At 42.9% G+C, this 16,408-nt stretch overlaps 1 protein-coding gene across 1 annotated transcript in view; it reads right to left on the reverse strand.

Moving 5' to 3' along the window:
* The window catches only part of LOC117060522 (neuroblast differentiation-associated protein AHNAK-like), a 94,431-nt gene extending 87,623 nt beyond the window's left edge, over positions 1-6,808 (reverse strand). The window contains exon 1 of the mRNA XM_033172809.1: positions 6,746-6,808. Coding sequence (XP_033028700.1) covers positions 6,746-6,800 — 55 coding nt within the window. The 5' untranslated portion in view covers positions 6,801-6,808. The remainder of the gene's footprint in view (positions 1-6,745) is intronic.
* Between the last annotated feature and the right edge of the window lie 9,600 nt (positions 6,809-16,408).

Here is a 16,408-nt window from a genome sequence, read left to right on the forward strand (position 1 = left end):
TGTAGTTTAGGCCAGTGTTTTTCAACCTTTTTTGGGCAAAGGCACACTTGTTTCATGAAAAAAATCACGAGGCACACCACCATTAGAAAATGTTAAAAAATTTAACTCTGTGCCTATATTGACTATATATAAAGTAATTCTCTTGAATTTTTCAATTTTTCCCACGGCACACCAGGCAACATCTCGCGGCACACTAGTGTGCCGCGGAACAGTGGTTGAAAAACACTGTTCTAAGGTAAGAACCATCGCCTTGAACAGTGGCCAGAAAGAAACTAGGGAACCCAGAGAACTGGGGAAATACCACGACCCACTGAAATCTTCTACCCACTTACCTGGGAATAAGCCTCAATAAACTCAGAGGGAATTACTTCTGAAGAGGCATGTAAACCATCCAGAGAACTTAGTTATGCATAGGATTGCATTGCCAGCTACTTACACTGAGCTGCTCTGTGCAGATCCTCTGGCAAAGTGCTGTAGACCAGGGGCAGCCAATGGCTAGATGTGGACTACAACTACCATAATCCTCGACCATTCACTATGCTGCCTGGAGCTGATGGGAGTTGTAGTCCCAAATGTCTAGCATGCACCACATTGGCTAGTCCTGCTGTAAACACACCACTGATTTATTATTATTATTATTATTATTATTATTATTATTATTATTATTATTATTAAGGCAGGTGATGACTTGCATAGCACATGATGCAAATATTCAGTTTAATTACTAGTCTTTGGACTTTTCCAAGTGTTCCTGATATACATATTTATTATTATGCACTCTGTTATCATAGAATTGTAGAGTTGGAAGAGACCATGGGGGTCATCTAGCGCAATGCCCTGCAATGCAGGCATCTTTTGCCCAACGTGGGACTCGAACCCACAGCCCTGAGATGATGAGTCTCATGATCTGCCAGCTGAGCTATCCCAAAGTACATAATTCATTATTCTGAAGTCTTTGCCTTTTAAAAAGAAGTGGCAGCTTTTCAGCTGGATCCCATCCATGTTTTACTCAGAAGGAAGTGCCATGGGGCTCAAGAGGCATTCCTCTGAGTAAATGTTCATAGGATTTGCATCCAAATGCGCAAAAGACTGCAGCTTATATCTGTCTCACGCTTTCTCAGTATCTGCAATAGGGACCCATACTGAGATTTTGGCGATAAATTAATGAATGAATTCTTTGGGTTTAGAAAAAGGCAGCACTTTTCTTTCTCTCTACGCAACGACCTACTAAGAGAACACACATACACTTTTTTTGGGCAGCTTGGAATCATTACTAAGTCATGATGCCCACTTCCCTACTGAATCATAACTCTTGGCAACCACAATGCATCATTCCACCAAAAAGCACATCTCCTCCTTATTTTGCCCAATTAAGTATAAAACAAGCATGTTGCTGTGCCCAAGTGATTAATAAAGGGAGCGCTTGTTGACTACAGTGCTCTGTAACGCTGAGGTTTATCGCATACATTACACAATGTGCAGACAAGCTTATTCACACTATGGTGGAAATGCAGATATAGTACTAAAGGGAAAGCCTTGGGCTTGGAGGGGTATATACACCTCAGGTGGTTAATTTAATGGCCTCCCTTGCCAAGCAGCCTAGCATCATTCCATCAGGAGACAAAGCAGAATCTTAGCTCCTGCTGGAACACAGTTGTTTTGGTATCACAGTGAATATGAGCTGGTTGCTAACGGGGGGACGGGGACGGGACTTGTGGGCTTTCTTTACCCCACATATGCCTTCTTGACTGCCTCAGTCTGTGGAGCAGACATTGTTACAAGTGCTACATTGCACCTATCGCACACTTGTAAGTAATCAAACTTTTAGTGTGGCAGCACCTGTGGAACTCCTCGCCTCTTGACACCAGGCAGGCGCATTTGCTTTATTATTTGGGCAAGCCTGTCTAGACATGCATAATTCTTTTATCTCTTTTGCCTCTCGTGTGTTTTTAGCTACTGTTGATTTCAATACTCTTTTGAGTGCTTTTAGATGCCTGTTTTTAACTTTATTTTTATTGAGAATTTTATTTTGTTTTGTTTTTTTGAGAACGTTTAAATTTTACTTTATATTACCGTGAACTGCTTAGAGCTTTCTTCTTCAATCCAGCCATATTTAAATTTTGTTAGATAAATAAATAAATGAAGGCAAGCAGGCAGGCAGGATTTGGGATTTGATTGCACGCATTTTACCTCTCATGTGCAAAATAGTATGCCAAGAGTAGCCAATGTGGTATGATCCGGATGTTGTGGACTACATATCCCATCAGTGGACAGGGCTGATGGGATCTGTAGTCCAACAATATCTGGAGAGGTGCGTGTTGGCTATCCCTGAACTATAGATTGAGAGTAGCGAAGTTACAGGGAACCAGCCAGAGGGCCTTCTCGGTGGTGGCACCCTCCCTGTGGAACGCCCTCCCATCAGATGTCAAGGAAATAAACAACTATCTGACTTTTAGAAGACATTTGAAGGCAGCCCTGTTTAGGAAAGTTTTTAATGTTTGATTCTATTTTTAATATTCTGTTGGAAGCCGCCCAGAGTGGCTGGGGAAACCCAGCCAGATGGGCAGGGTATAAATAATAAATTATTATTATATTATTGACTGGAAAAAGCAATGGGCCAATCCACCCATAATAAACCTGGATTTTTCAGCATCTCTCTCAGATGAATGGATATGAAGTGATTCTACTTCAGAGCATTATGTTTGGGGTGCAAGATTATTTTATTTTATTTAAAATCTGCTTTCTGCTTTCATCCTGCTCTTCCTCACTAGGGAGATCAGAGCGTCCTACAAGGGGAATAAAACCCAATAACGTAATATTCACAATCCCCCTCTCTTGCAATTCTAACTTGCTTAAGTGCTCTACCTTTTAGAAGTAATTTGTAACTGATGCTAAGCAATAACAGGTTTCTGTCAGCAAAGCCTCGACTCCTTGGTATGCATTATGCACAAGAGAGGTCAATTATTAGCAAATCAGCAGCAGATCTCTTAGGTTTTCTCGGCTCCTTGGCATTGGACAAGCTGTTAAACTCTGCTTCAACGGAAACGTACAAGAACATGGCAACTCAACTTATCGCAAGACCTTGCACCTGCTGCTCAGGCAGCCTGATCTGTAATTCAATTAAGCCGCAAATGCTTGGAATTAAGATGAAGCCTCTTATCCTGCAGTCTGCAGTGAAAAATGCGAAATGGATAGGGCTGGTGCAAGAGGGGTCCTGATACTAGGGAGCTATCATGACTCACACTGTTGTATTTGTGTAAAAATGCACTCCACCTTCCCCATCGATCAAGATTGGCACAACTGAACCAGTGCATGTAGGAATGTTACTCTTATCATTATTAATTTATCTGTCACCTTCTATGCAATCGTCTTAAGGTGATGTACGGCAAAAACAAAACACAGTTAAAAAGCACAAAGCAACAAATAAATGTAAAACAAAACTAGAACCATACAAAATATGCGTGGCAAAGTTTCGCTTATCCAGCTAGGACAGCCCGCCGGAAGAAAAATGTTTTCAGTTGTTTCGGAAAAGTGGAAATTGTGGGTGCCTGTCGTATCTTGAAATATCTATCCAACGAGCTCAGTAGTCTCTGAACTGGCTAGCAGTATCTCTCTGGGGTTTTAGCCCTAGACAGGTCAAGGATTGAACCTGGGGCCTTCTCCCCCTGAGCCACGGCCCTTCCCTGCAACCGGGTGCGTAAGACCTTAGCTGAGGGTTCTGGCAAGGGTGGGCTGGAGGCAACGGCAGAAGCCGAACAGAAACGCATTTCTGCTCAAATCACAGCACCAGGGACTGTGTAACCCAGGGGTAGGCAACCTAAGGCCTGTGGGCCGGATGCGGCCCAGTCGCCTTCTCAATCCGGCCCATGGGCGGTCCGGGAATCAGCGTGTTTTTACGTGAGTAGAACGTGTGCTTTTATTTAAAATGCATCGCTGGTTTATTTGTGGGGCATAGGAATTGGTTCATATTTCCCCCAAAAAAATATAGTCAGGCCCACCACATGGTCTGAGGGACGGTGGACCGGCCCACGGCTGAAAAAGGCTGCTGACCCCTGGTGTAACTACATAATCTGAGGAAACAACAGGCTGTGAATTCACCATACATTTAAAACTTCCCCTCCCCCAAGAATCCTGGTAACCGTAGTTCACCCAGCATAGAGCCACAATTCCCACACTAGGATTTTTTTAGGGGAAGTTATGTACTTTGAATGTGTTTGAATTGTGAGGTGTGTACATAGCCTCAGAAACACCAGTGCCCACGTCCAGAAAGAAACATAACTTCTCATGGATAGTCAGACTTTGGCTCCATTTTTGCTACACTTTTAAAGCTGCATCAAACCACTGTAAACATTCATGGCTCCCCAAGGAGAATCCTGGGAACTGTGGTTTATTATGGATGCTGAGAGTTTGTATTCCCCTCAAAGAGAGATAATTCTCAGAATGGTATAACAATCAATCCCGCTTCTCACCGGGAACTCTGGAAACTGGAGCTCTGAGAGGGGAACAGGGGTCTCCTAAAAAACTCTCGACATCTTTAACAAGTTCCTACAGTTTCCATGATTTGGAGGGGAGGGGGGCATGGGACCACGACTGCTTAAGGTGGCATGATACTGTTTTAAAACGAATAGTGCAGATGAGAACTCTATAATAACCTTGGGACCCCCCCCCAGCAGTTAAGGGGCTTCCCAAGTATAAGGCATATGTGCTCAGAAGAAATGAAACCATCCCTTGTGGTGGGAGCCTCAGGAATAAATGTTCTCGGAGAGAGAAAGAGAAGCAAAGTCCCTCCTTACATCCAGAGTAAACAAGAAAAGACAGCGATACAATAGAGTTTTATGAAATACAGATGGAGTCGCTCCTATTGCACCAGAGTGAAACTATGAGCAAGGCCTTTTATCACAGCTTGATCAAAATGTGTGTGGGGGGTGTCTCTGCCCCCCCAATAAAGTTGCTCCAGGAGTCAGATCCAGCCCTCAGGTTGCCAAACGGCCATCCCTGTTGTAAAATGCGAAGCTGGAAAATATTATTGTTCGGATGATGCTCATCTAATCAAAATATTATCCTGGGGTTAGGGAAAGGGCTAAAGCTCTGTTTTTCTCTTGTGGAAAAATAGCCCCCCCCCCCGGCTCCGTGGAGGAGTCGTAATCAGTAAAAGTTACTACTCTGCATGAGAATGAAGGGGAGATAAAGCCAGCCCCATAAATTCCAACGCGTTAGGAAACAGGATTATAAGAGATTTGTATAAAAAAAAACCACAACAGGCATTGTAACAAGCCATGTATTCAATACACACACCCTTAAGATCGCTCCACCCCACCCTCCTCAGAAAGCTTTTCACAAGTTGCGGTCTTTCAAAAGGCATGTCTCTCTGTGTGTGCATGTGTGCACGCGCGCGCACACACACACACACACACTTAGTATCACTAAAAGGGTAACACAAGATGAGCCACCAGGAAAAGATTTGATGTTCACTTTGATCTTGCAAGAAATCTCACTTATCAGGCACTCTGATTTGATACCGACCTTCTCTGTCTATTCACTACATACTTGCAATATATCAAACACATGGCAGCCAGCCAGCCAGCCTCCTAAACAATTGCACTTGTTTCTGAAAAGTTGCCTTTGGGATGAATCAGCCAATCGCCGTTGCCTCCCCCTTTTTCTTTTCTCTCTCTGAGATGCCTTGCATGACACACTGGGCGATGGTTATCATGATGCAAAAATAACAAGATCTACTTTGCCTTTTGGGAGAGGGGAAACAAGTCAAGATGCCACTGTTGCTTGTCAGAAAATAAACAGGAAAATAAAACTCTAGCCGGCTCTCCGTTCGTCTTGCTCTTAAACATTTCTCTCTAAACTCCGCCTGCTAACCTGCCTCCATCATCATTCTTCAGCAATATTGCTCTTTAAAGAAAAACACATGAAGGAATATGAAATGAAGAAGAGCAGCTTGAGGCATGCACAGAGTGTATTCTGGTCACTATTGCGCACCTGTACCTTCCCCCCAATACTCAGGACTTAGGAGCACAGCTTCCAGACAAGATTGAATCCTGAAACCTCATTTTAAAAAGAAAAAGAAAGCTTAAAACGCTTCCTTCCTCAAGAGGATTATGGGAACACAGTCTGAAATTATTTATGAAACTTTAAAAGCTTATGGTGGCATTACTGTAACTCTGCTGAACCTTATGCCGTGCCTGAAAACACCATTAACTTTCACCGCGATCCCTCATAAACTCTTGACAGTAAGCATGTGAAATGTTGAAAACTACACATTCAAAGCGTTTATCACATATTTTCAGTTGCAGTCAAAAAAGCCATCTTTTTCCTGCTGTTGTTTTTAGAACATGCCATGCCATGCACAGTGTGCCCTAGCAGCTTCACTGCTAAAGGGAGTGGGGAGGTGGGGGGGGGTGAAATTGAAGGCATGCAATCTGGGCTTAAAGAACCTGACATATTCTGACAGGGACCACAAAAAAAGAGAGCAATTGACACATTGCAGGAGATTTCAGAGGTGACTTTGTCGCGTTGTAAGAAGGCGAAATGAAGTTTTGCCCGTGTGAATACTCTGCTCTGAACTCTGATGCATGCAGTTATCTGGGCAAAGCCACACCCTAAGAAGCTGCAGGGAGAGGAGGATATCACAGAGGGAGGGTTCGCAGCTAGCAAAGGCATTTCAAAGCAGCAGCGGCGGCAGCAGCAGTAGCAGCAGCGCAGAAGGAAAGTAGAAAAAAACAGTTAAGCCCACCACTGCCTGGAGATCCCGGCCAGTTTGGAAGTACTAGATGAAAACAGTCACACATCTTGGTGGGTTGGGTTGGCTCTCAGCAATGTGAGACAGAGGAAGGAGAGAGAGAGAGAGAGAGAGAGAGAGAGAGAGAGAGAGACTCTTAGTCGGCTGTAGGCTCAGTCCCAGCGCAGAAGATGGAAGGTTTTTTGAGACGCAGCAGGAAAAAGTGGCTCGAGCTGGGAGCGAACTGCTGACACTCTCCGCCGGTCACCAGAGACTAGACGGTCCAGGTCTGCTGCCCTGCATTGCAATCCTGCTCCATCGCAGCAGCCTTGCAGAGATGGTGCTTTAGGTCATTGCAGAGGAAGGGAGTGGTAGTGATGAGGGGTGGAGACGCCGCCGCCGCCGCCGCCTTGCAGGGACCGAAAAGACTCCCAGCGAAATGGGCTGAGGATGCCCAGCTGCATGCGCTCACCTGATTGGCTGCGGCTCTCCTATTAAAACCAGAAGCCGAGAGAGCGAACTGGCGCACTGGGAGAGGATGCGATTATTGTTCTCTCTCTCTCTCTCTCTCTCGCCAAAATCAGGCGACGGTGTAGGGTCATCCCATCGCCAGAGATGCATGGCGAGATGGGAAACTCGAATCCCTGAGATTCCAAAGCTTCCTAAGTGCGGGTTTGCTTATGCTCAGTCCCTAGTTATGGATTTTTTTTTTACAACTGATTAAAGTGAATAAGGAAAAAAAGGAAAGAAGGAAAAACAGATGATGAAGAAGAAAGCAAGGATAACAACCAGTACCGGATTTACTTATAAGCTAAACAAGCTATAAGGCTTAGGGCCCCACTCTCTTGGCGCACCCCCATATACTTCTTCTTAATTGTATTTCACTATTAATAAACTTCTTCTTAATTGTATTTCAGTTCAACAATCACTTTGATAAAATGCAAATTTTGTTACATGCAAATGGCTTTAGATACCTATTAGGTCCATAAATTACCATATAGCATATATTCAACACAAAAAACAGCGACGATTTGTTGTTGACAAAGGACAGCTGGACATATAAAGGGCCCCATTACCTTCAGTAGCTTAGGGCCTCATCAAACCTAAATCCGGCCCTGATAACAACAACAATAATAATGAAACGCCATTAAAATGTACTTTTAGAATCACTGAATTGTAGAATTGGGATGGACCGCAAGGGTCATCTATTCCAACCCCTTTCAGTATCTTATAATAATGTACTAATAAAATTATTTTAATATATTAATATATCTTATAATAATATAAGAAAGATTTATTATGTCCCTTTTGTATATGCCCATTCATGAGTCACTATGCTTCCAATAAATAATTTCCTAATATCAATACATTTGTCCATTTGTCCATACCTAATTTTCATAGGTTGCAAGAGTTGCCATGTCGTCTGTCCATGGATCTAAGGAAGACTTTCCCCTTCCCCTGCCAATGTATCCATATCAATCTTTTTGCAGATGTAAGGGTTCAGAGAATCCATTTGCGCTTACCATTTTTCAAGCCCCATATATTGGATATATAGTTTAAGATGATGTTATCTTCTGAACCTGAGAACAAAATGGCAGCCTCCAGTCCATGGGCAGAATCTGACTGGACTGGCATATGAAACGGGTGATGGGATGGCAACCCCCAAAGCACCCAAGGGCATCAGGCTGTTGTAGCAGTGCACGCCAGGCCATGCATCACACCATAGCTGTCAACTCCCCCCCCCCTTTTTTGCAGGAAATCCCCTTATTCCAGTGCCCATTGCAAAAAAAGGAAAATTTGACAGCTATGGCTGTTTCCCAATGCAAAAAAGGGAAGATTGACAGCTCTGCATCACACACAGTTCTGTCTTGTCCCACATCTGCCACCCGAGGCCATTTCCTCACTCTGCCGAATGGGAGAGCCGGCCCTGCACTCTGTGATGCCAGCCTTGCTAATAAGATGATTGCAGTGAGTAGCTAAGCAATGTGAATACTTCTGTGTCATTCAAGAGAAATAGCTGAGTAATGCCTGCAGGAGACGAACCACTGAGAAGGGTCATTCAGGTATTTTATTGAAGGTATTGTACCTTTAGACAGATGGGAAAGGCTATGGAAAACCGATATAAACTTCACAGCGTGTTATTTGATTAAGGAAAATATAACGAAGATGTTTTACCGCCGGTACCTCACCCCAATAAAAATATCAAAGATGTATATAAAAACCATCAAACCTCCGTTGGAGATGTAAAACAGAGGTGGGGACAATGTATCACATGTGGTGGGGGTGCAAGATGGTGAAACAATTCTGGATTACGATACATGAAGAGCTTAGAAAGATATCCAGGAGGTCAATTTCTAAGAAACCAGAGGAATTTTTATTAGGTTAATATCAAATGACATCCCTAAGGATAAAAGGAATGTATTCCTTTACCCAATTGCAGCAGCCAGAATCGTGATAGCAAAAAATTGGAAAACTGATAAAATACCAGAATTAATAGATTGGAGAACTAAAATGTTTGAATTTGCGGAGTTGGCAAAATTAACGGCATCAATTAGAGAGTATCTAATCAAATAATTAAGAAAGAATGGGAATGTGTTAAGGATCACATGGAAAAAGTTGATGCTGGAGCCTGAAAATTAATATGCAATAACTGAAAAGCCGCAAGGAGACGGGAAATATAATATAATATTAACGACGGGAAAAGAAATATAATGAACAAAGCAACAATAACAAAAAGAAAGGAAGGCAAAGAAGATCGCGCACAGGTGGAGGGAAGTACGGGTGGGGGAATGAGATGAAGGTATTAATTGAAATGGTCCAAGATTTGGACAGGATTTAGGATCTTTATCTTTGAATATGTAATGTATTGCTTTTAATTGCTGTTTGCTTTGGAAAATTCATTTTTTAAAAAAGAGAATGGTCATTCAGCTTGTGTTTAAAGTCACCTGATTCTTATTCTGATTTATAATTTAGTTCCTGGTCAGTTTGTTCCCATTCTATTGTCTCTTCAGAGAGGCAGACACTGTCAAATAATGGCAAGGTGCGGCCAGTGTTTTCTTTAAATTTTTATTTTAAAATGCAGGGGTCACATTCATCAACTTGCAGTCCAGCCGTGAAATGCAAAGAGTAATCGTGTTGCCAAACTCTTGTTCAAGTTAAGAAAATGCCAGGAGAGAATTGGCAGTCGGAAGCCTATATCCTAAGTGTTACAAGTCACCTTTCCATGAGAATTGCTTCAGCTGAGCCATCGTTTTCCACTGTGTTTTATTTTACTTATTTATTGCATTTCTCCAAGGAACTCAAAGGCAACACACATGGTTCCCCACCTCACTGTTTAATGTCCACAACAACCCTGTAGGGTAGGTTAAAGTGAGTGGCAGTGATTGGCCCAAGATCACCCAGTGAGGTTCATGGCATTACATAATGAGTATTATACGGGTTAGGTTGATGCTGCAGGTAGGTGGGGTGAAGATAATATAAAGGTTAAAGATGAATAAGATAACTTGGCTTTGTAATGGGATTGATTTATGGGACTTGCCAACTAGATTGGGGGATTTGTGGACCAGAGGAGGAGACAGCGATTTAAGATTAAAAATAGGTTAATAAATATATGATGTTATATGGATATTAGGATATTTGGATAGCCTTAGAAGGGAGAGGAGGTAGCAGGGAAGGTATTGTTAGATTAGTAATGTCTAAATTTAATTATTGGATTATAAAAAAATTAAGATTAGTCTTTTTTGTACGATTGGGTGAGGAAAAAATGATTTGGGAATGTTAGAAGATAATGGTTGGGTATATTTTATATGTTTCAATACGTTAAGAACCTTGATAAGGAAAATTGCCAGAGACAATGCAAAATGAAAATCAGAAAGGAGGGGCTTTGGGGAAGTCCATTTAAGATGAATACCAAAATAAGGATCAAGACATTTATAATTACATGTTTTGTTGTGTTGTTGTTTTGTATGTTTTGTTCTGTATGATTTGTTTTGTATGTTTTTAAAAATCAGAAAATGAATAAAAAAAATTTATTAAAAAAGGTTGATGCCGCAGGTAAACTGTAGGATTCATATGCCCTTTAACATTTTTCATACTAAAATCAGAGTTAGAAATACATTATTGAATCCAGTCATTTCAGCCAATAACCAGCAATTAATCACTGTTTAAGGTATGGGAGCAGAAGTCTAATAAATAATAATAATAATAATAATAATAATAATAATGGCAACCCTAATATGAACTAAACTTGACAGTTCTGCCCCGATCACTCTATGGTCTGGTGCTGCTCACCACCCAAGTGTGGTTTCAAGTTGGCTGCTCTTGCTCGTTTAGCACCAAGAGAAAAGGCTGCACAGCACCCACCAAAACTTGTGGCTGCATATTGCACGCAGTCTCACTCTCAAAGCCACACAACTGTCCTTGGTTTCCACCAGTCTGTAACAAATAGTTGCTTGGAAGAGAATTGTGAGAATCGAAAGGGGGTGGAGAAAACAAGGACAAAAAATTTGGATTGCCCTTTGGGAATGCATACAGACCCTCCCAACATTTATCCGATGAAAATAGGGATGATGATGATGATGATGATGATAATAATAATAATAATAATAATAATAATACCCCACCCATCTTACTGGGTTTTCCCAGACACTCTGGGTGGCTTGGCTTCCAACATATATAAAAACATAATAAAACATTAAACATTTTTTAAAAAAAAACCTTCCCCATACAGGGCTGCCTTCAGTTGTCTTGGGGGTCACATAACGCCACACCCTCCAACATTTCTCTGATGAAAATAGGGGGAAAGTGGAACATTCTGGGATCAGTTCAGAAACAGGTATGGCTTTTGTAAATCCAGGACTGGCACTGAAGAAGTGTGCATGCCCACGAAAGCTCATACCAAGAACAAACTTAGTTGGTCTCTAAGGTGCTACTGGAAGGAATTTTTTATTTTATTTTGTTTTGACTATGGCAGACCAACACGGCTACCTACCTGTATCTGGAAAAATAGGGACACTTGGAGGGTCTGTGCACCCCCCCTTTTTTGCAGGCATACAAAAATAAATCCTGGGCACATGCAAAAAGAGGTCCCAATGCACACCAATGTGAACAGAAACATGGGTGTGCCAAAAGCTGGAGAAGAGGGCAGAAGCTAGAGGAAGAAATGTGAGTGGTTGGGTGACATTTTATTGTATTTTTAATATTTTGTTGGAAGCCACCGAGAGTGGCTGGGGAAACCCAGCCAGATGGGCGGGGTATAAATAATAAATAATTATTATTATATTATATTATGTTTCCTTTCTGGGGACCCTCTGGGAAACAAAACAAACCTGCTGTACCTGAAGAAGAGTTTGGATTTGATATCCCGCTTTTCACTACCCAAAGGAGTCTCAAAGCGGCTAACATTCTCCTTTCCCTTCCTCCCCCACAACAAACACTCTGTGAGGTGAGTGGGGCTGAGAGACTTCAGAGAAGTGTGACTAGCCCAAGGTCACCCAGCAGCTGCATGTGGAGGAGCGGGGAAGCGAACCCAGTTCACCAGATTACGAGTCCGCCGCTCTTAACCACTACACCACCTGAAAGTGGGTGTGGCAAGTGCAGCTGACTGCGGGGTGGTACACAGCTCAGGGCAGCCTGAGGATTCTCCATCTGCCTCAGTGCCTGTCCTTCCAAAACCAAGCCTAGTGTGGGAGACTTGGGCGATGTCAGCAGGTTCCAGGAACCCTCTTCATTCTCAGGTTTTTGTGGGTGAACTGTGAATTTGTTTGGGCCCTGGCTGAGAGTCCTGGGTGGATGGGTGGAATCCTGGGTGGGGGCCAGGATGCTGAGAGGGAAGAATGCAGAAGGAGAAGGAATCAATGTTGGGTTCATGCATTAGTAATTTGATACTGATGTGACATTTTTATGCAACTGTGTTTTCGTAATATTTATCGGTGTTTAAGTTGTCTGTTGCTGCTGTTTTAGTTTTCTGCACACCACTTAGAGATAACTTTGTATGTTAAGGGGTACAGAAATGATCTATATAACTACAAAATACAATAGAAAGACACCCAAAGGCATCTTCATTCCATTCCATGCCCCCCTCCTACCCCAAATACCCCTCTCCTACCCCCTCTCCTACCCCACCAGAAGATGCCCAACAAGACATCAAGCTTTTCTCCTAATTTTTGTTCTTCTTCAAATGATGTTGCTGCAGAAGCAGCAGCAAAGGATGCATTTCTCTGCAGTTCTCGAGAGGGGCATTTGGCTCAGTGCTTGTGCTCTCTGCCCACAAGCTAAATCATGTTCCCACCGGCACACGTCTGCCAACGGGGGTTTGACACGCCAGCTGATTCCATGTGTCCTGCCAACGAACCTGTTTACCGTTAGTAAACTTCTTGTTTCTTATTTGTTAAATTTTTGGATCGCCCTTCACCTGAAGATCACAGGGCAGTTCACAACGTAACAATACAAAACGAGAAGACGAGATACATAATGAAAACAAGAACAAGAACGAACACAAACCATGCACTGTCTCAAGGCTGCGCAACCTCACAGATGTTGCTTGACTCCAACTACATCCTCCCTGACTGTCGGCCATGCTGACTGGGGCTGATGGGAGTTGGAGTCTAGCAACAGCTCGAGTGCCTCAGCTCCCTCAACTCTGTTCTGGCTTCCATTTGGCTTTTGTGGCATATACTGTATGGCAGTGATGAAGCCGGTTAGAACACCAGCACGATGTGCGAGGTCCTTGTTTACAGCAGTTAGCTGGCTTTCGGCATGCTTGGCTCCTTTGTTGTTGTTGTTCAGTCGTTCAGTCGTGTCCGACTCTTCGTGACCCCATGGACCAGAGCACGCCAGGCACGCCTATCCTTCACTGCCTCCCGCAGTTTGGCCAAACTCATGTTAGTAGCTTCAAGAACACTGTCCAACCATCTCATCCTCTGTCGTCCCCTTCTCCTTGTGCCCTCCATCTTTCCCAACATCAGGGTCTTTTCTAGGGAGTCTTCTCTTCTCATGAGGTGGCCAAAGTACTGGAGCCTCAACTTCAGGATGTGTCCTTCTAGTGAGCACTATGAGCTATGCCATGCAGGGCCTTCTCGCAGTCCATGGGACTCTCAAGAGTCTCCTCCAGCACCATAATTCAAAAGCATCAATTCTTCGGCGATCAGCCTTCTTGATGGCTCCTTAGGCGACATTATTTGCTTTATTCGTTATTACTGGAATTTCCTTTGAGCAAAACCTCAAAACGTTTCCCTCCTGCTTCTCGCCTCCCCCTTTTTCCTCCCTGAGGAAACCCCAGCAAACATACCAACCTGCCATGCCTTGCTTGCTTAGATGAGAAAACGGTTTCTCAGAGTTTTCCTTTGATAACCATCATATGGGTGTGTGGGTGTTAGATGATGATATATAAATTTGCTTCCCCTTCAATTAGGAGGGCTTTTTAATTTCTTTTTCCGCTTGCAGGTATGTATTGGGGAGGCATGAAATGGACCCAGCTGAACATCTCGAAAATTGCCTTTTGTAAACTCCCCCCCCCATAAAAAAGATTGCAAGTAATTAATATAGCAAAGCTTTTGGCAGGGAAATGCTTTGGAATTACCGTATTATCCCATTCTTCCTCCCAACAGCCCCATCAGCTATTTTCATTTTAACAAGCAGAGGATTAAAAAAATATATAATCCTGTATGATAAGAGGTTTGGTGAAAGCCACCAGCTAAGTTTAGGGTTAGGCTATGATTTGAATTAGAGCATGTGCTGAATGGTACCTAGTTTCCAACTGTACCGGTAGGAAGAAAGAAACTTAGCAGTTTCAGTGGGAAAGAATCCTGCCCCTGATAAGTACAGAGATCAATGAATATACATTTATTTTCCTCTCCCTGTTCAGTGCCATTGCATCCTCCGGCTATTGAGACTTCCTTTCCCCAAATTAGTTATATGGGTGGTTCCACCCACTCTGGATAACTCAATGAATGTTATGACATCACGACACTGCACAGCCAATTGCTGGAAACAGCTGGTGGGGAGAATGCTCTTGTGCTCGGGTCCTGCTTGCGGGATTCCCACGGGAATCTGATTGGACACCATGAGAATAGGATGCTGGATATTGATTGATTGCATTGCATTGCATTGCATTTGTACACCACACTTCATCATAAGATCTCAGGGTACTTCACGGAATAAAATACAGGAGAAACACAAATAAATAAGTAAAACAAAACAGCAAAACAATATTTTTTATTTTTTATAATATTTATTAAGTTTTCCAATTTAATAATCCAATAAAAACCACATTAAGACATTCCAAATTGCAATACTTTTTTTTAAAAAAGCCAAATATAAATGCATTATTTTATATCTTTGGGTGACTTCCCATGCTCTGAATTTCGCAAAGTGCTGGTCATCCAATATCACATTGCTTTTCTTAGTTAATCAATAAAACATTCAGATGTTAATCTTTCATATAATTTTCCTTTACTTTTACAACCACTGACCTGTTCAACTTTTGCCTTCTTAATTCTGTGTGAAATGTTTTTCCCTGATAATAATAATAATAATAATAATAATAATAATAATAATAATAATAATTTATACCCCACCATCTGGCTGGGTTTCCCCAGCCACTCTGGGCTGCTTCCAACAGAATATTAAAATACAATAGTGTTTTCCACAGTCCAGCAATTCCATTTTCAGTTTCTGCTCACAGGAGCCATAATACCGGTATGCCACATCCCAAACAAAGAGATGCCATTAGCCCCAGGCAGACAAAACAGCAAAACAATAAATCCCCCTCCCACAAACACATTGAAAAGACTGTGGAATAGTAATCAGCCCAAACTGGCCTGGTTGAAGAGGAATGTTTTCGTTTGGCGCCTGGCGGTGAGCCACTACAAAGAAGGCCCCGTTCTCGTGTTGCCACTTTCTGGACCTCATGTGGAGGAGGCACACGAAGAAGAAGGGCCTCAGATGATGAACGCAGAGTCTGGGGTGGTTTATATGGGGAGAGGTAGTCCTTCAGGTATTGTGGTCCTGATCAGATGGGGCATTGGCCTGATCCAGCAGGCTCTCATTGTTTTCTTTGTTCTCAACTCCTCACTGATGTATAACCCCGCTGCAAAGAGATGGGAACAAATGCTAAATCGAAACCAGACCTTGTCTAACCTCCACATAGGCTTTGCGCAAGGAACTCAGGATGAATGGTCCACAAACAGGTGGTCCGAAGCAGCCCCTGGGAAGGTTAGTTCCAAAAGCACCCAGGTGCATTTTGTACTAATCCAGCAGACTCTTACAGTGTTCACAGCTGCTCTCTGTCAGCAGACTGCTCGCCTCCTGTCACACAAAAACTCTTTTCCGACTGATGTTTGCTGCTCCATAAACAGCTGGCTCCCCCAATCCAAAGCCCGATTTGCAGAGTCACTTATCATTTCCTGACTGGGTCAGTTTCTATTGCCACTACTTCATGCTGTTCACGTTCGGCATCTAAATCTCTACAGGAAATCTGCTGTGGAAAAACATGCCTGGGCTGCCAAGAAATGCATCTACGGTCCCTCAAGGCATGATGGTTTAATCAGCTATATCGGAGAGGTAAGTGACACAAGGTGCTTCCCCCTGAGCCTGAGAACGGAGCGTGGCAGGACTGCATTAACCACAGGCCTTTGTTTCGTTTTGAGCCTGAGAAACGGAGGCTGCTCCATTAGCAGA

This window comes from Lacerta agilis, chromosome 1, assembly GCF_009819535.1.
Source record: "Lacerta agilis isolate rLacAgi1 chromosome 1, rLacAgi1.pri, whole genome shotgun sequence".
NCBI classification, from domain to species: Eukaryota; Metazoa; Chordata; class Lepidosauria; order Squamata; family Lacertidae; genus Lacerta; species Lacerta agilis.